The sequence below is a fragment of the Chrysochloris asiatica genome, unplaced genomic scaffold (genome assembly GCF_000296735.1).
Source record: "Chrysochloris asiatica unplaced genomic scaffold, ChrAsi1.0 scaffold00026, whole genome shotgun sequence".
NCBI classification, from domain to species: Eukaryota; Metazoa; Chordata; class Mammalia; order Afrosoricida; family Chrysochloridae; genus Chrysochloris; species Chrysochloris asiatica.
Genome location: NW_006408544.1, coordinates 1157892 through 1178689, shown reverse-complemented (window position 1 = coordinate 1178689; position 20798 = coordinate 1157892). Strand labels below are relative to the sequence as shown.

At 42.2% G+C, this 20798-nt stretch overlaps 1 protein-coding gene across 1 annotated transcript in view; it reads left to right on the top strand.

Moving 5' to 3' along the window:
* The window catches only part of FOXJ3 (forkhead box J3), a gene marked incomplete at its 5' end in the record, with an annotated part of 143181 nt that extends 133281 nt beyond the window's left edge, over window positions 1-9900 (top strand). The window contains 3 exons of the mRNA XM_006839826.1: window positions 94-285; window positions 7485-7592; window positions 9785-9900. Coding sequence (XP_006839889.1) covers window positions 94-285; window positions 7485-7592; window positions 9785-9900 — 416 coding nt within the window. The remainder of the gene's footprint in view (window positions 1-93; window positions 286-7484; window positions 7593-9784) is intronic.
* Between the last annotated feature and the right edge of the window lie 10898 nt (window positions 9901-20798).

The window sequence follows — 20798 nt, the reverse complement described above, 5'->3', positions numbered from 1 at the left end:
ATAAAACATTTTTAAAAAAAACCTGTATCTGGTTATTTGTCTTGCAGTGCTTGCAGAACTGTGCTAACTGAATTTTGAATGCTTTCCTCACAGGTTTGATGGAGAGTATGAGACAAGCAGATCTCAAGAACTGGTCTTTAGATCAAGTCCAATTTGCTGATCTCTGTTCTTCTCTTAATCAATTCTTTACACAAACTGGCCTTATCCACTCACAGAGTAATGTTCAGCAAAATGTCTGTCATGGTGCCATGCATCCTACAAAGCCTTCCCAGCACATTGGAACAGGTATGGGCTTAATTATCTCCTGCTTTTCTTCTTGTCTCTTATACTTGGGCAACTTAGTGCATAATTAATAGTGACAGTGGTTCACTTACATCTTCTTACTTGCAAAAAGTGAATGATAGCATTTAAAAAATAGAAGTAAAGAGACTATGCTTCTCTGTAGTGGTTTGTATGATTATCGTTCACAATTTGTGATCTTTAACTTTTATTATTATCAAAGAAGAATTAAATGTCTTAAAGACACGGCCTACGTTCCTAGGAACATAGTTATTAAGTTATATCAATTAAACCTGTATATACTTGAAATGAAAATCAAAATGCCTTGACTATCCTCAGAGAATGTAAATAAGATTCAACACTTATTTTAGAAGTCAATATGACATTAAATAATTTCATTGATGTTTTGCTCTGAACCCACATTTTAGTTATCCATTCATCTTCTGATGGACACATGGGTTGTTTCTACCTTTTGACTGTTGCGTATTATGCTGCAGTGAACATAGGCATACAGTTGTTTGAATTCTAGTTTTTAATTCTTTGGGACATATACCTAGGGGGTGGAATTGCTGGTCATATGGTAAATCTGCATTTATAAGTTTTTGATATGCTGGAATTGCTGGTCATATGGTAAATCTGCATATATAAAATGTTTTCTTCTGATGCTTCTGAACATTTTGTACATTCCTACCAGTAAGGATGATGAGGGCTCTAATTTTTCTTCATCCTCACCAACATGTATTTTTTAGAAAAAATTGTCATTCTTGTAGGTGTGAAGTAGTACATTAAGCACATTTTCATGTGAATATTAGCCATTTGTTTACCCTTGTAAGAGAATGTCCAACTCTTTTGTCCATTTTTTAATTGGATTCTTCCTTTTATTTTTGAATTGTAGGATTCCTTTATATTAAATCCTTGTCAGATATAGAATTTTCAAATATTTTTTCCATTCCGTAGATTGTCTTTTCCCTTTCTTGATAATGTCCTTTGATACAGAAGACTTTTTAACTTTGATGGCCCAATTTATTTATATTTTCTTGTGTTGCTCCTGCTTTTGGTGTTGTATCTTAGGACTCACTTCATTTTTAGTATCTAGCTGATGTATTAATTTCAGAATATCAATCTATGTAATTCAGCATATATTCTTATTTGTTTTCTTCCATTTAATATTTTTAAATCTTCTCCAAATGAATTCATGTTCGTATCTTACCTTTTATTATCCTTTGATAGGTTCTAAGCCCATAACTTGTCTCTTTCAAGATTGTCACTTTTACTTTTTCCAACATGCTTTTAAGTCCTAGACTACGTGTGTTTGACTCCTTCAGTTCTTTGTCCTTTGTTGCTCCTTTCTTCGTCTCTTTCCCTTTTCTACTAAGACTGTGCCTTCTAAGTGCTGCCATGGATTTCTTTTCCAAATCCATTTCAGTCTGCCTTAAAGAACGTTAAGGGAATTTGAGTTGTAATGCTTACATCAGAATTTATGGGTGGCACAAATAGCTAGGTGCTTGGCTGTTAACCAAACAGTTAGTGGTTTAAATCCATCCAGAAGAAAGACCTGGTAATCTGCTTCGTTAAAAAAAAAAAAAAAAAAATCAGCCATTGAAAACCCTCGGTAGCACAGTTGTACTCTGACATACGTAAGGTAGCTACGAGTCAAATAGACTTTTGAAGGCATGTCGGGGAGTTCAAGGAAGAGAAGGTGGGTCGGTCTTGAGAGGAAGGTTTTCTTCAAAAGGCTAATGTATCAGGAACTTCTACTTTTGGAATTTGAGACCTGTGCGGTGAAACAAAAGTTTCTTTAATTTTGAGTCCTAAATCTCAAAAAAAAAAAGTCCCAAGTGTACATCTTCGTCTTAGAAAAAGCACTATGCATTTTCTGCTGTCTGCTGGAGAGATTAGACCAGTACCTTTCTGAATTCTCTACAGACTGATCCTGCGTTATTTTCATAAAACCAATTTGCTACCAAACTTCTTAATTTTTGGTTTTGGCATTCTGTGATTTTCTTCCACCTTTAAAAAAAAAAAATCCCCTGCCACCTTTCTTTTTCATTAACTGGGCCCTTTTTGTCTCTAGAGTCCTCATACTTCCTTTTTGCTACCCTAATCACAGCTTACTAAAGGTAGAAAAGCTATAGATTTTTCTCGGTGTTTATTTTTCTTTTTCCTCTACTCTTTGCACCACCTTTAGTCTATTCATCCAGATCCCAGGGAACGTCATTCAGCTAGACTTGGTCTGCCAAACCTTTCTCTGATTAATTCTGGTGCTCCAAATATCTATCATCGCTTGTGCCTTCTGATTTCTTTTCATGAATGTTCAGTTTATCTGTACCCAGTCTGCTGCTGCTTTATATCGCTAAGCCTCTTTCTTTTGTTCTTGTTATCTTCTTTTTGCACTCCTATTTATCATACTCATTCAGATATCTTACTTTTCTCATCGCTACACCTCAGTATAGAGTGTATTTGCCCCAGTTTCTTAGAAATGTAGTACAAAGAAGCACTTTAGAGAACTGTTTTCTGTCTTTGTTTAACACAGGCAGAGAATATCTGGCCCGTGTAACGTATAAAGCCGGCAAAATTGTGCTCTGGCCCTGCCAGGGCAATTGCAGTTCCAGCTGTCATGTTGTTGTTAAGTGCCATCGAGTCGGTTCTGACTCATAGTGACTCTGTATAGGGTTTCCAAGGAGTGGCTGCTGAACTTGAACTGCTGACCTTGTGGTTCAAACTGACTTTGCAGTCCAGCTCATTAACCGATAGTACCACACCAGGACTCCTAGACATCACATTGTTGTTGTTGTTGTTGTTAAGTGCCGTCGAGTCGGTTTCGACCCATAGCGACCCTGAATAAGGTTTCCGAGGCTGTAAATCTTTATGGGAGCAGATCGCCTCATCTTTCTCCCGCGGAACTGCTGACCTTCCGGTTCGCAGCCCGATTCGTAACCACTACGCTATTGAATTAATTAAATGTTTGACTAAATATAGCAGGCTAATTTTAAAGGTGGATAATTTTGTTTGGCCCGCGAATGTTATAAATTTTGGCAGAAAAAAAGTTCGTGGCTCGGATTTAACAGATTTGACTCCCAGCTTGCAGCCTCTCCATAGCCTTTAAGCTTTCTTTGTTAACTCCTATCTTCAAGGTTCCCCCTTTTGGTGAACACTTCTCTGAGCTTCTTAAGAGAATCCAAGAGTTTAGTGTATTAGTGTAGAAAGGAGAAAAACAGTCATTAGTGTCTAACTTGTTTTTTTAAAATCATTTTACTCTACGTTTACCATTTGTATTGTCCAATAACATTAAATCCTCTAGCTAGACAAGCACTGGAGTGCTAACCACAAGGTCAATAATTCAAACCCAACAGCCACTCTGCAGAAGAGAGATGAGACTTTCTGCTTCTGTAAAGATTTACGACCTCAGAAATCCTATACAGGGATTGATTAGATAGCAGTGGGTTTGATGTTTGGTTTTTTATTCGTGCTAGCATTAATTTGATTTTCTGTTGAAAGGTTATTAAATATGTGCATTCATGCATTCATTAAGCAAGCATTTATCTATTCCTTTTTTGGGCAATGTATTGGGAACTCGGAATAAGAGGGATGATTCCAAAATATCTCCTGATCTGAAAGATTTCACAGCATGATCTGTGAGGTAGGGCCACTAAGAAAATACAGTATGACGAGGTCTATACTTCTGTCATAAAACTTAAGTTCAATAAGGATAGCGAGAAAAGAAGCTAAGTGGCTTGGGGAGAAAGACTTGATAGGAGACACATTTAAGCTGAATTCTGAAGGATATGTGGGCTTTCCAAACTCAGACGTTAGATCTTGTCTCTTCTTGGCTCAAAATCCTCGGTTGATGCCCATTTTTCTCAGTAAGAACCAAAGAAAGTCCTTACTCTGATGAATGCAGCCTTCTACAATGGAGTCCATATCATCAGCCAAAACAAGGCCTGGGGCAGATGGTGGAACAGACCATCATTGTTCATATGCAGATACAAACAGAAGCTGAAGAAAATGAAAACAAGTCCACGAGAGTCAAAATATGACCTTGAATATATCCCACTTGAAATTAGAGACCATCTGAAGAACAGATTTGATACATTAAACACTAAAGACTAAAGGTCAGAAGAGTTGTGGGATGACATAAAGAATATCATACAGGAAGAAAGTAAAAAGTCATTCAGAAGACAAGAAAGAAGGAAAATATCAAAATGGATGTCAGAAGAGACACTGAAACTAGTTCTCCAGCATAGAGTTGCTAAAGCAAATGGAAGAAATGAGGAGGTCCAAGAGCTGAACAGAATATTTCAAAGGTCAGCTGCAGAAGATAAGTCAAATATTACAACGAAATGTGCAAAAATCTCGAGTCAGAAAATCCAAAGGGAAGAACACACTTAGCATTTCTTGAGCTGGGGAACTGAAGAAAAAATTGAAGCCTCCGCTTTGGTTATAGAAGGATTCTTTGGGCAAATTATTGAATGATGCAGAAAGCATCAAAATAAGGTGGAAGGAATATACAGAGTCACTGTACCAAAAGGAAATGGTTGATGTTCAGCTGTTTCAAGAGGTAGCATATTATCAAGAGCCAATGATACTAAAGGGAGAAGTCCAAGGTGCGTTGAAGGAATTGGCAAAGACAAGGCACCAAGAATTGATGGAATAAAAATTGAAATTTTTCACGTAGTGAGGCGGCATTGGAGGCGCACTCATTCATCTATGTCAAGAAGTTTGGAAGACAGCTATCTGGCCAACTGATTGGAAGAGATCCATATTTGTGCCCATTCCAAAGAGAGGTGACCCAGCGGAATGCGGAAATCACCAGACAATCTCTTTGATATCCCATGCAAGTAAAGTTTGACTAAAGGTAATACAGAAACGTCTATAATCATACATTGATAGAGAACTTCCAGAAGTTCAAATTGGATTCAGAAGAGGACGTGGAATGAGGGATATCATTGCTGATGTCCAATGGATCTTGGCTGAAAGCAGATAATACCAGAAAGATGTTTACCTGTCCTTTATTGACTATGCAAAGGCTTTCAGTTGTGTGTATCATGACAAGCTATGGACAACATTGCGAAGTATGAGTATTCCAGAACACTTAATTGTGCTCATGAGGAATCTGTACCTGGACCAAGAAGTAGTTGTTCAAACAGAACATGGGAACACTGAATGGTTTAAAATTAAGAAAGGTGTGCAACAAGGTTGTATTCTTTCACTATACTTACTCAACCTGTATGCTGAAGAAATAATCCGAGAAGCTGAGTTATATGAAGAAAAAAGTGACATCAGAATTGGAGGAAGACTCATTAACAACTTGCAATATGTAGATGACATCTTTGCTTGCTGAAAGTGAAGAGGAGTTAAAATACTTACTGAAGAAGATCAAAGACCACAGCCTTCTGTGTGGATTGCATCAAACCAAAATCCTCACCACTGGACCAATAAACAACATTCTTATCAACGGAGAAAAGATTGAAGTTGTCAAGGACTTCATTCTTCTCGGATCAACTATCAACACTCACAGAAGCAGCAGCCAAGAAATCAAACGACGTATTGCATTAGGCAGATCTTCTACACAAGACCTTTTTAATGTGTTGAAGAGCAAAGATGTCAGCTTGAGGAGTAAGGTGCGCCTGACCCAAGCCATGGTATTTTCAGTAACCTCATATGCATGCGAAAGCTGGACAGTGAATAAGGAAGACCACAGAATAATTGATGCATTTGAGTTATGATGTTGGAGGAGAATACTGAAAGTGCCATGGGCTGCCAAAAGAACCAACAGATCCATGTTAGAAGAAGTGCAGCCAGAGTGCTTCTTGGAGGTCAGGATGGCCAAACTTCGTCTCTTATACTGTGGACATACTGTCCAGAGGGACCAGTCATTCGAGAGGATATCATGTTTTGTAAGGTGGAGGGTCAGAGAAAAAGAGGAAGACCCCCAGCAAGATGCATTGGCAAAGTGACAGCATCAGTGGCCTCAAATGTGGCAACAGTTGTGAGGTTAGTCCAGGACTGGGCAGTGTTCTGTTCTGTTGTGTATAGGGTCGCTATGAGTTGGTTCCAACTCGATGGCACGTAACAGCAGCAACAGCAACAATTGATTAAAGAGCTTGAGTCTGATTGTAGAGTATGTACGTAAAGGAATCTCATCCTGGGAGTCAGTGGTTAAGGGTCAGAGGTCCTGGGTTCTATCCTCTTGTCTGGTCCAACCAAATACACATTACCTTGAAAAGATTATTTTTCTCCCCATTTTAGTTCCTTGTGAGAAAATTATTTGTGCTTTTTTTTTTTTTTAGTTTGATGACAGCAGTGTTAAGATGCAAGTGTCATTTGTGTGAAGTAATAATAAACGTTAGGAAAACAATTTTTCCCAGATTCCAGATGTGCTTTGTAACATGGACCAGTTTTTATGGTTGTTCTTCCTCATGAGTTAGTTACTTGGGAGTCAGTGGGGTGGTGTCATAATGTTTGCTTCCCTCTCCCTGTCTGTTATGCTATATGGCATAATGTAATTGACATTTTAGAGGTGTTAACACCTAACTTCTTTAATATATAAAGAACTTTCTGAAATACCATTTAAATGAGCTCCGTGTTTCCCATCTCCATACTCAGAATATTGCAATTTTAATCACTTTCACTTGGCATAGCTTTTGTAAATCTTTTCAGTCCTTTTATGGTGACCATAACAAGGGCAGGGTTACATCTTCTTTGAGGGTGAGAAAATCTGGGCAACAGAGAAAGTGGTTCATAGAGCCTGTGAATTAAGAGGTCTGGATTCTAGCAATACTAGCTCTCTGTCTAACTGATGTATCTTTGGACAACTCATTTGACCCTTCTGTGCTGTAAAATGGGGATAATCTTGTTTTGTCCTCCTCAAGGGTTTGCTGAGTGTCTCAGATGAAGTAATGGATATGAAATGACTTTGAACTGTAATGAAGCGCACATGGCAACAGCTGACACAGATATAATGTGCCTACAAGTTTACAGAGACTTAGTGGGAGAGCTACAATTAGTACTAGCATACTAACCTCCAGCCTGGCGGTCTCTTCAAACGGCCAACATTTTGACAGTCTTAGCATCTAAAGAGTAATTTTTTTCTTCCATTTCTCTCCTCACATTACCTACTTAGTTTAGTTCTAGATAACAATTCTATTAAGATTTTAATGCTTGATTTTACTGTATAGTAACATACTTTCTTCTTTCTGCTTAAGGCAATTTGTATATAGACTCTAGGCAAAATCTTCCTCCTTCAGTGATGCCATCCCCTGGTTATCCTCACATCCCACAGACACTCAGCACTCCAGGAACGACGATCACAGGTAATGTAATCTAGAGTGTGTGTGTATGTGTGTGTGTATTCAGAGGTGTTCAACTAGAAGGGAATGAACTTCCTGTCATTGTCTCCTTAGTCCAGTGCTAGTGAAGGGATTCAAGTGTCAGTATTTAGACTGTATCACCTAAAGTCCCTTTTAACCCAAGGTGGTTGTTGAGTCAGTTCCTACTCATAGCAACTCTGTGTAGGATTTTCCAAGGAGCGACTGGTGAGCTTGAGCTTCCGACCTTGTGCTTCCAACCAACTTTGCAGTCAGTGCGTTAACCCACAGAGCCATACCAGAACTCCCCAAGGCTATATGGTTCTAGTTACTGTCCTGTTTCTCTAAGAGGTCCAGAGACATAGTGCTGCTTTAGGGTCTTAAATTTCCTTGAGGCTCTTTTATTTTGACAGGACTTTAGTCAATTGCAAGAACCTAGTTAGATTAGCCCCTATAGACTATCCCAATCACTCCAATGGATTTCACCCAACTACAGATTTTAGAGAAGTACCTCATAGAGGAGGTAAGCTTTAAGAGTTAACTAACATACTAATGTTTTTTTCCATTAGATTCTGGAGTGTAGGAAAGAGTACATTAAGCAGGCGAATAGGACACTGTTAACTAGAAAGGTCTTAAGGAGAAACTAGATGAGAAAATGGAGACTTAGAAAGGGACATAATGTGTCCAAGGCCACTCAGTTTTGTAACTGACCAGACTTAAGCTAAAATGTCTGAATTCAGAGTCCACTGCTCTTCTCATATCACACTTCCATTTACTTAGGCCAAGTGAGGAAAAGACTAAAGGTAATGGTGATAAGGTGGGGTGGGGATGTAAAACCCTGGCAGAGCTGTGTGCCAGGCAGTCGTAAAGGAAGAGTTGGGGCCAAGTAAGAAGGGAAGCAATAACGTGTTATCTGTCCTGGGGCTCTCACCAGTACGTTATAGGCGGCAGGATATGGTGGTTAAGATTCTGAAGCTAGATGACCAGGACTGGAATCCCAGTGCGTCATCACTTAGCTGTGTGATGTTGGACAAGCTGCCTAAGCCTCCAGTCTCATCTTCCCTGTCTGTTGTTGTTAAGTGTCGTTAAGTTGGCTCCAACTCATAGCAACGTTGTATAGGATATCCAAGGAGCGGCTGGTGGGTTTGAACTGTTGACCCAGTGGTTCACAGTCCAGTACTTACCCTACAAAGTGCTTAAATCCAAGGTTTGTTAGGAGGGGATCAAATGAGGGTTATAGCTAAAGCTTAAATTAGCACCTGGAACATAGTAAGGCGTTTGCAAGTGTTAAATAAATGAAATAAATAAAGGCATTTCTGTGGTACTGTGATATGCTGAAAACCTTAGCATTTTGTAATTTGTCTTAAAAGAGTATAGAGCTGAAAAGAAAATAATAAGATTAGTAATAGTGCTATGTAATCAGAGTACTAGCAAAAACAAGAATCAGAAAAAATACCAGCACAGTTAAAAGGCTATGCTTAATTCCTAGTACAAGAATGAACTCTTTAAACAAATACAGGATTTTAAAAAGAGAAAGTTTGTTTAGAAGGGAGGCTGTCAAATTATGGAGATGAAGACAGAATTCAGCAAATTGGGAAGCACAAACTGAGCACATGGCAAAACTGAAAACTGATCCAGGAAGACCAGTATGAAGGGAGCAGCTAGCATGTGCACCCGCTGTTCCTCAGGGTTTTCCTTCCGTCGTGGTGTCAGTGTTCATCTGCTGTTACTTGGTGACACAAAAATTAACTTGGTGGGAAAAATTCAGTTTGCCCCAGTGTCACTTCAATGTTATGCTCACATCATTCTCCTGTTTGTGGAACTGAAACACTTGTTGCAACAGAACAGATTGTAAAAGAAATGGTTTGCATTAGCACTTGGGCACACATGTACTCTTATACTTTCCTTCCTGCAGCCTACTGTAATGGAAAGAACGTGGATTGTGGCAGCATTACGTGAACTGAGTTCAGATCCTGTCTCTGTCACTCACTACTAGCTCTATGACTTCGAGTAACTGGCTAATCCTCTTAAACCGTAAATGAGGAGCTTCTATCATAGCTACCTTGTTGAAGATTTAGGGGTAGATTAGTGAAATAATGTGTTCTGAGTACCTGGCACATAGAACATGCTAGTCGGGGTTTAGTTGGCTCCTTTTTTAGCCTACCACATTCCTACTGACATGGCCTCCTTTCTCGCAGGCCACCATGGAGCCATGAACCAGCAGCACATGATGCCTTCCCAAGCCTTCCAGATGCGGCGCTCCCTGCCTCCAGACGACATCCAGGATGACTTTGATTGGGATTCAATTGTGTAGGGCTTGTTTCTGCAAGGCTCCAAACCCCAATGTCACCTTTCTGTGCAGTGAAGGGAAAGGTTTAAGAGAATCCAGTCGAGAAAACAAAGTTGCAATGTTATCAAAATTTATTTTGAAGACAATCAAAACAGAAAAAATTAGCTGGATGACTTACTGCTTTTATTTGACCCAAACAAATACTACATGTTTGTCTCCCTGCCAGCTGCCCTATGTAGCTCCTAAGTGTTGTGTGATTTGGACGGCTTTTGCATATTTGTGTCAGTTTGATGTTGACCACAAGTGCCAGACTGGTTTTTCAGACAGAGCCTATTTTGTGCGAGCAGTTTCTAGATCCATGTGTGTAAATATATTTACAAAAATTACTGAAAGGTTTCAATGTTCTTTTTTAAAGAATTGGGTTATTATGTCTTGAAAAGAAAGTTACTGTGAGTTTTTATCCCTTGTTAGACTGTTTTCTGCAGGATGCATTTCATTGATACAAGCAACTGAAAGGAAACAGATTTTTCTGAAACCCAGTTCCGCTTATTTAATCCCTTTCAGAAATGTGGGTAGTGAAGCCTATTCAGTAAGTCAGGAACCCAGACTGAGTTTCATATTCTCCAAATAATCTACAGGGGCATGCTGTTCCTGAGCAGCAGAGAGAACTGACCAAAATTTCTTTTCCTGCGTGGGGGAATCTAGAGTTTTTGTCATACCTTGTCAATGTCTGTTTTCCTAAATCTACATTGTAGTGTCTCTAAAATTTATTTGCTCAACTAGAATCTGGGCATGTTTTACTTTTTAAACAGATCATTGCCTCTGCATTCACTGATGTATTTATTATTTTAAAGTGTTGTTTTCATATTTATTATTACCGTCCATGAATGCTCAGCTCCAGTTGGGTTCACTAAAGAGAATTGCAGTATCTGAAAGCACAGAGTTATTTTTCTTGATGAGAGTTTACAGACGAGACAATCAGAGAGATGGTGTGATTTTTCTTGATCATTACTCCTTTTACCATGTGAGTGTATTTCTTTTAGCATTCCTGCTGATTGAGACTTATTAGCTGAGGAGGGTTTTACTGGGATTTGAATCAGAGTTCCTTTGGGCAGCAGAACAGCAGGGCAAGGTTTATAAAACAAATTTTCCCTCTCATCCTCTTTCCATTTAAATAACAGAGAGTCCAGGACCACTTAGATTTTGCTTGCCTCTCTCTTCCGTGTAGTTATGGGTAATTTCCTGCCATTTCTACTGTCATATCTGTCCTGTGTGTATGTGTGACATTGGGTCACATTCTTTGAAATGCAGCCTGCTTCTTAAGGATTATTTTTTGATTGGTTGGTTGTATTTTATTTATATCACAGCTACTTTGTTGACTGTCTTGGTTTTACAGTACAGCTAGAAGAAATAAAATTTTAAATGACTAGATTTTGAATTAGTTCTTTAGACACCCCCCCCCCCCAAAAAAAAATCCGTTCTATTGGGGAAATATTTCGTCAGATCAAGGCATAATAACTTTCTGTCTGCATTTTGCAGCTCTGATCTCTATCAGCCATGTTCCGATTACTTTAATTAACCTTAGTGATTCTGTGGTTGAATAATTTTACTTGAACCAAACAAACATATTTGGTTTTTGTGTGTGTTTGTGAACGTGTGTGTGTATATTTTATGCTTGTTTTTTTTTTTTTTTTAAATGGAGTGTTGCCTTGAATGAATCACTGGGAAGCCAGCCACAGTAAGGGCTGGTAAAGTTGTAGAGAAAGGGGGTCTTTATGTTCCTCCATTGTTTGGACTCTGCTTGCTATGAAAAGCTCAGTTCCAGCTCCTTAGATCAGCAAAAATTAAGAGTATTTTAGAAATGCAGACAACAGGCCCCTCTTGAAAGGATCAGAGGCAAGATGAGCTAGCAGCCTGCAGAGTAAACATTTGAGGAAAAGGAAGGGATTTTCAATAGTTTGCTCAAGTCACTGTTTTCTAGACACCAATATAGCGGGTTTAAATTGTTTTGGTTGCAACATGCACTTTAAACAGTATGGGTATTGGAATGCAGTCTCTTATACTGAGTGATTTGGATTGAATCCACTGGTGAAGATTTTACCAATTGTGTGAAATAAATTTCCTATTTGTGAATCATAAACTGATTTTCAGTGATGAATATTTTTATGAGAATTTAGCCTTACTGACAGTAGCTCTAGAGCCGTCCATCCACCCAGACCCATCCCACTGTCCTGTGATTCCGGGGGCCTGGCAGCCCAGGACAGGCCTTGTCAGTGGAACTCAAGCTAGACTGGACGGACTGCCTGGTGAGGTCCACGGAGTCCCTCTAGTGGCTAGTTCAGTAGGTGGTGGTTAATGCAGAGCAAGTTTTGTCTTGGACTTAAATTGACTGAAAACTTCTGGGGAAACGAATAATAAATGCATGCAATCAAATGGGGCACTCTGTCCAGGAGAATAATCCAACTGGCATTTGTGGTAGTTTTTGAAATGTAAATGTATTCATGTGTGTTTTTGTAAATACTTGTCTCAGATGTCCTTTGAAGTGGGAGGGAGTTAATCCGGGATTATTTCAAATGGAATAGAGTATTTTGATATTGTTCATTCAGAGGGTGATGTGTACATATCTATATTGTATATATGTGATGAAAATGCATTGGCTTTTTGTGCAAACACAACCTGCTCTCCGTACTGCTGTTGGACAGTCAGTGTTTTAATGTTTCTACAGTTTTGCTATTGCACGATTTCATATTTTGCCTCTATGATGAACGGCACCCTTTCTTTGTAATTGTTTAGTGCTGTAAAGAGCTATTCTAAGTGTCATTAGGATTGTTGCTGCCAGAACTGATATGCATGAATGGCACTTAAAATAAATATATTATGTTAACTCTATTTACAACACTGACTGCTTTGTGTCATTTGTTGCAATTGAGGAAGCAAGACTGGTGCTAGTCCCTGGAATCTGTGAGATTGTGTCCCGTCATTTCTGGCTCATGACAGTAATTGCTGTCCTTTTTTGAGTACCTTACTAGCTCTGTGAACTTGGGGAAGCTATTTAATTTCTCGGAGCCTCAAATAGAATGGTACCTGGCACATAAAAAAGTCTAGTATTAGTCTATTATTATTATCTTAGATAGAAGTATTGTTACCTAGGATGATATTAACACTTGTATATTATTCTAGTTGATACTACTAATAAAAGGCTAATACTACTTTTTTATGTTAGTAACATTATTAGTACTTAAGCACCAACCACTCCTTGGAAATCTTATGCAGGGTCACTGAGTCAGACCTGACGTGACAGTGCTTACCATCAATCTATGAAGTAGTTTTCTTTATGTGCCAAGTGCTGTGGTGAGTAAATAGTCCACGTTTTATAGACACAGAACCAACATAGACATTAGTGATTTGTCCAGATTTTGGAGCTGGCAAGTGGCAGAGCTGAGAATTCAGTCTAGATCATCGACTCCCAAGTCCCATGATCTTTCATAAGCTTATCTCTTACTTCCCAAGGGACCCACCCCCATCCTGCCACTTGTCTTACTCCAGCGTTGTCCTGGCACTGCCATTGTAGAAAGCTATTTTTAAAAAGGTGAAATAGAGTATTTCTTAACTTTGGCTGAGCACTGTCAGGCCCTCCCACGAGAGATCCAGAGACCAAAAAAAACAGACTCAATTTCTACCTTCAATGGGTGCAGACTTGCCCAAGACAAATAGTAAATGGCGGCCCAAGAACCATCTCAGGGAGACCACTGAAAGAGGAACCCTGGTCAGGCAAGTGCTGGGCAGTGCTTTAAGAAGTCTTGGGGTTAGATGCAGGCTATTTGAGTTTTCTGCAGGTCCTGAGCAGGCAGACAGGAGGTGTTCCTATTCAAAACACTTCTTTGAGCCAGACATGGAAGCTAGAGTAGCGTGGGGCTGGGAGTTGAGGAGAGAGATCAATGTTGGGTTGCTAGTAATAGTCCACGCACAGCTAGTAATAGTCCACTCCAAATGCTGATAGCCCTTGTTTGGTGGCTGTGGACGCAGGCTCACAGATGCTTAGTCAACTTCTCTGGTAGAAATGAATTTGAACCTCAGGGCTGTCACAGCCCAGAAAGGAAATCTTTCCACCAATGCTTTGATCCTGCCCAAGGTCTCTGACTGCTTCTATGTATCTCGGTGTTTCACATGGCAAAACAGGTTAGATTACTGAAGTTCTCTTAACTAGTCAAGGATCTGGGATAACTCCATCTAGGCTTGAACTCCAAAGCCTGTTTCATTTTACCCTACTGCCTTCTAACAGGAAGGAGCTGGCAAAGGCCAGTGGCCACCCATCCAGTACATGTGTCCTTCAGGAGGTGGGGGTGGAAGTTGACTCCCATCACAGGTAGGTTTGGGTCATCAGCAGTGGCTCTGAAGGACAGTGGTGGGGGTGGAGTGAAAGTAGATGCCTTGTGCTTGTTCAAGAGCCGTTGTAGTGTCCCTTAGTGCTGCTCAAATGGAAGAGGTAACAAGATCTTTAAGGTAAGGTGCATGTTTAATTCTCAAAGCTTTACCTAGCTACAGTGCTCTGTGTGGAAGTGATCCTCACCAGTCCTGGAAAGAAGTTCTGGAAAAACCTTGTAAGCCACAGCATTCTTGGACGGTTGCCTGCACTGAAATGTCTGTATCACAGAACTACGCTCAAAGCTTCAGGACAGAAGAAGTCTTAGAAATCATCTAATACAGCGCCCACATTTTGTTGTTGAGAGCATTGCAACCCACACAGCTAGTTAGGGCAAGTTAGAGGGAAGGAGGTGGAAAATGTCATTTGCATAGCAGCAATTTTTGAAATTTTTACACACATTGTCTTAGTAAATGTACACAATAATCTGATGATGTAGGACTGTTATTGCTCTGTTTCACAGAAAAAAACAGCTTCAGAGAGGTGAGGTACAACAGAATTACAATATGAATGCATTCAAACAAATCACACGAATTCAATTTTATACACTTGAGCAAAATATAGAAAGAATAGAAATTTTAAATGTCCTGGTGGAGTATCCACCTTTGATGAGCATGCGTGCAGAGTGGGAGTAAGATGGAAGATAGATGTGAGACCATACCTGGTCCCTGTTTTTATTAGCTGTGTGTACATTCTCACCATCGACTATGAGTCCAGGGGTAAAGAGGCATGTGCTTCTGACATTGTTCGTGGACACGAGCCAGCTACTTCATCCAGTGCTCAGACTCCACTCGAGAATCTGAAGAACACTGGCCATGTTGAGCTTATTGAGACATTAGGCATGTTAATCCTCAACCCAAGAGTAATTTTGAACTTGCCTCCCTGTGTCCTCCCTTTGTGTTCCTATGTGATAGTTAACATGTACACTAGAGGCTGCACCAGATCCAGTATTCAAACTCCGGTCAGAGCTGTCTCCAGCTCCCAAGGACTGCCCCCAAGCAGCGCTGACCCCAGAGGTACAGAATGGGACAACTACCACGTACACGTTGTTTACTATTATTTATTATTTCCACTTCACAACAACTCTGTGTGGTAGATACTACTATCAATCACATTTTGCAAATGAATTTGAGCTCCTGAGAAATTAAGTCACTTCCTCGAAAGGGTCATCCGGCTCTGGTGGCGGTTATAATAATAGTAGCCGCTGTAAAGCTGTGTTTTCAAATCATAGCTTCCAGCTCCAGTGCCTGCATCCTTAACCATTGTGCTCTGCTCTCTCTCAATTCCTCAGCGCTGTTGTGGACTGAAGTCCTGAGGTGGTGCAAATGCTTAACACACACTTGGTTGCTAACAAACGTCTTAGAGGTTAAGTACACCCAAAGGCACCTCAGAAGAAAGAGTTGGTGATCTGCTCCTCAAAAGTGTCTCTGAAAATCCTTTGGAGCACACCTGGGGTCGTCATGAGTCAGAGTGGATGCAAAAATTCTGGTTGGTTTTATTCCATGGACTACAAAGCAGAGCCCAAGAGCAAAGATGATATTTTGAGGACTAAGGTCCAACTGACCCAAACCATGTTTTTTGTGTTTTTTTTTTTTTTAATGTTTTTATTGTGAATTAAGTGAAAGTTTACAGGGCAAATCATCAGTTTTATATTCAACAAATCATATACCTTGTTTCATTACAATGATTATAATCCCCACCATGTACCTTCAGTTAACAGTATTTCTCTCTATTCACTTTAGCTCTTTTTTTAAAAACATAATTTTTAAAACATAATGTAAGTTATAATAATTTACCGAAGGGCACATTCTGCAAGCCTGCCTCCTGGCCACTAGCTCTCAGTCCCTCTCTTTCCATGAATTTAGAGTCCTCAGCTGCTCCCTCTCTCCATGTCCCCATCTCTGCCAAACCATGGTATTTTCAGTATTCTCATATGCATGTAAAAGTTGGACAATGAATAAGGATTGTAGAAGAATTGATGCATTTGAGTTATGGTGTTGGAGAATAATATTGAAAGTTCCATGGATTGCTATAAGAACAAACATATCTGTGTTGGAAGTAGTACAGCCAGGATGGACAGATTTTGCCTCTCACATTATCAGGAGAGATCAGTCCCTGGAGAACAACATGTTTGATAAAGTAGGGGGACAGTGAAAAAGAGGAAGACCTTCAACACGATGGATTGGCACAGTGGCAGCAGCAATGGGTTCAAGCAACGATTGTGAGATTGACGCAGGACTGGGCAGTATTTTGTTCTGTTGTGCGTATGCATACGGTTGCTGTTGAGTCCATGTGTACTAATAACACAGGGCTTTCGAACAAAGCCAAATCCACGTCACAGTGAAGCTGCAGTGAACATCTGTGGCCACCAGAGGGCGAAGGGCTGCCAGCTGTGCTCTGTTACCCTTGAGGATGTGTCTGTTCTTTGCAGACCCTGAAGATGGATGCTCCCAAAGAAACAGGGATGCTCGTAGCCAGCTCTCACAATCTGAGATCTACCTCTTCCACAACAGCTTGATGGAAAAAGCCAACTGTTCTCAGCAACAAACAAGGGGTATCCGCTTCAGAGGTACCACTGAGCCTGCTATCTCATCCCAGCCCTCCTCCTGACATGGCTACCCTACTCCAAGGATAGGAGATGGTTGCCCTACCATCCACACCTAGCACTGATGTTGAGACTGAGGAATGGCATAATTCAGGCAGGTGTGGAGAAGGCTGGGGCAGGGCCAGCTGAACACTCTGCCACTGGACTCCTTTGTGCCCTCCCCAGCCCTGCCCCTGAGCCTGCGCAGCTCTTGACATCTCCACTCCTCAGCCCCTATGGCTGTCGGGAATGTGATTATTGCCATCATTTGCCAGGTGCTTACTGTATGCCAAGCCCTTAGTCAGGTACTTGATGGCCATTATCGGAGTTAGTAATCCCAAGTGCCCTGTGAGCTTAGTGCTGTTATCTCCCTTTTACTGCTGGACATTACCACTTGGAGAAGGGAAGGGACTGGTCCAAGGGCACAGCTAGGGAGAGAGGCTGGGAGAAGATCCCAGATCTGCCTTTCTCCTCCCCCCTCCATTTGTATATTGCTCTTTACAGCCCTCCCCATTACCTTGACCTCCCTCGGGGCCAGCCACCACACCCTATCCCACCTACTCCACCCCAGAGCGGGGCCTGAACTGATGTCACTGTGGGTGGATGACACCCCTCTCCAGCCACAGCCCCCAAAAGGTCAGGCAACTTCCTGTCTCAGACAATGGCAACAAAGACATCTGAGGATACTTCCCACCCTTCCCTTGCCTGAGTGACGTAAGCAGCAGCCTCCCTGGGAAAAGTCTTCTGGTTCCATGTGAGTATGTGGGAGTGCATATGTCTGTGTGACCCTGTGTGTGTAAATCTGTGTCATCATAATCCCTGGGCCTGGACAACTCAAGTCAGGGAACGCAGGTGGTTGTGTCACCATGGTGTGACCATCTGGCCTTGTGTGCTTATGTAACTTTGTGTATGACTCTGGCTGTGTGTCAGTGACAGGATATGTGACTGTAGCCTGTGTGGTTGTGATGTGCCTTTATGTGTGCTCATGTGCTGCAGATGGGGCAGAAAGCATTCTACCAGGAGGGCAAGACTGCTCCCTGTGTGCTCCTCCGGAGGCTTACTAGCCACTCCTCCTTCCCCTAAGGCTCCAGGTCCTGAGAGTTCCCAGGTGTTTGTTGGTGGTGAATGTTGTCCAGTCAGTTCCAACTCAGTGACCCTGTATAGTTAGGTAGGCCTTGTGGATCTGATAGACATTCTCTTCTCATTCCATTGAGGCTTCTTAGCCCTGTCACTCCTCTTAGCATTGTCACTCCAGCTGGGTATATCCCTGCAGGCCCCAGAGGCAATGGGAAGAACATAGACTCTGCAGTCAGAAGGGTCTAGAATTCCATCTGGGCAAGATCTTGACCTCTCTGTGTCTCAGTTCTCCCATCTGTAAAATGGGAGTGAAATGCCTGATGACAGAGTGCTGTGACCATCAGTGAGAAGTCAGATGGACAGCAGCCCTCATGGGTCTGGCACATAACAGGTCCCAAGGGGTGATTCCCCCACGTCCTTCCTCTCCGCCTTCCCTCATCACCCTCTTTCCTACATGTCTTCAGTGCCAAGTTGTCAAGACCAGTTGAGTCTCCTAACACACTCTCCTTCAAGTCCACCTCTTGCTCTCCCTGCACTAGTGCAGCAGCCATATCTGGACAGTCTGTTCTCTGTACAAGCTGCCATGGTGGGCTTTCAAATCCCAGCTCTTATCCTCTCCTGCTGTTCTGAAACCTGTCATGGATCTAGCCCCACTGTGACCAAGTTCAAGGTCAAACTCTTCAGCCTGGTTTTCAAAGCTAGCTTCTCCGGGCTGCTCGCCACACCCCTCCAGACACTGCTTCAGTCCAGTCCACCTCCTCCTTGGCCCTCCATGCTTCCGCTGCCCTGCCTTTGCCCTATGTTCAGTGCCCTTTCTCTCCATCCCCATGGGCCCAAATCTTCCCCCACCAGACCAGGCTCAGCTCAAATATCAAGCATCCCCTGCCCTTGCCCCACAGGGGCCAAGAGCCCCTGGTCTGTCCTTGCAATGGCTCTCAGTGATTCCATGGAGCCTGCATGTCTGTGTTCATGTCTTAGCCTCCATGAATCTGTGGGTTCCTAGGAGGCCACCACACCTCACTCTCCTCTCTCGGCCATGTGGTCAAAGCTTCAGCTGTGTCCTTACTTCAGGCAGGCGCAGCAGACGGTGTGGAGGAGCAAGAGGCAGCTGCTGCCTCAGGTGGGTAGCAGATGGTGAATGGGACTCCCCCACCGTCTCATCTTGCCCAGGTCAGAGGGATGTGAGATGGCACTACTGAGAAAACAAGCAGCCATGCCCAGATGCTCTTCCAGCCTCAAGGGAAAGAAACAGCCTTCCCCTGGACCTCAGGGTAGAGGGAGCCCTCCGCCCAAGCCAGAACATGGGCTCACTCACGTCAAGGGTCTTCACATTCAGCCATCCATTTGCTATGCGACTTTGGCCATTCTCTTCTGAGAGCCTCAGCTTCCTCTTCTGTGAACTGGGCCTACTTCGCCACACCTTTCAGGAAGACACAGCAGGTGGGAATAGTAGAGAAGCTTCCGCCTTCCTTTTGTGTTTAAGGGAATTGCCTGTGTATCCTCGTTCTGGAATTTACTGATGTGTGACCACAGCTGTTGCAAGTCTAACTGGTAGTGACATGGCACACTGGGCATCCTTGGCTGAGGTAGTCCCGTGCTTGTGTCCACACTTACTCTTCCTTCTGCCTCTGTGTAATGTGCAGGACAGCCCTATGTGTAATCTTGATCAAGCAATAGTTTCTTAACCTCTTGGAGCCTCAGTTTACCCAGCTGTAAAATGGGACAATAGTTACGTAAGCATATTCTCAAGGTTGTTAGGAAGCTCACACACACTGCAATGCCTTCTCAGGCAGTTCTGGATTCTCAAAGGAACCAGAGATTGCCGCCACCCTTTAAGACACATGTACAAGCAGAATGGGGAGGCTGTGAAATGTGGACCACGCCCCAACCAAGTTACACAGCTCAGGTCTGGAGTCTCCAGGCTCCCCTCTTGGCCCAGTTCCAAGCTTCTCCTACTAAGGCCAGCTGAGGTCTCCATGTGTACAGGGAAGCAGAGCCAGGCTTTGTTGTTGTTGTTGTTGTTAGGTGCCATCAAGTCGGTACTGACTCATAGCGACCCTATGTACAACAGAACAAAACACTACCCGGTCCTGGGCCAACTTCACAATTGTTGCCACGCTTGAGCCCATTTGTGCTGCCACTTGGCCAATCCATCTCGCTGGGGGTCTTCTTTTTCTCTGACCCTCCACCTTAGCAAACATGATATCCTTCTCCAGCGACTGGTCCCTCCTGACAATATGTTCAACGTATGAGAGAAGAAGTTTGGCCATCCTGGCCTCCAAGGAGCACTCTGGCTGCACTTCTTCCAACACAGATCTATTGGTTCTTTTGGCAGCTCATGGCACTTTCAATATTCTCCTCCAATATTGAAACTCAACTGCATCAATTCTTTTATGGTCTTCTTTATTCACTGTCCATCTTTTACGTGCATTTGAAGTGATTGAAAATACCATGGTTTGGGTCAGGCACACCTTAGTCCTTAAGCTTGGGAAGGCTAAAATCTTGGTGGACCCAACTTTAATGTGCGTACTAGAACTGTAACATGGTCATAAAACCCAAAGTTAAGCCACCTCAGCCCAAAATAATAGCATCGGGGCCTCCCAGAGACCAGAGGGCTGCACCAACCACAGAGCAGACTATCAACACTTTCTGGCAGCAGGGCAAAGGGTGTCTGGGGTTCAAGGGGTTGGTCTGGTTCCCATGCCTGTAAAGCCCTTAGCTCAATGTCTGGCACGGAGTGAATGTTGGAAAAATGTTAACTGCTATTATTACAGTTGTTAAAAATATGACAACCACCCTGATCCCACTAAGTGCCAGAACTTGTGTGGTTACTGAGGT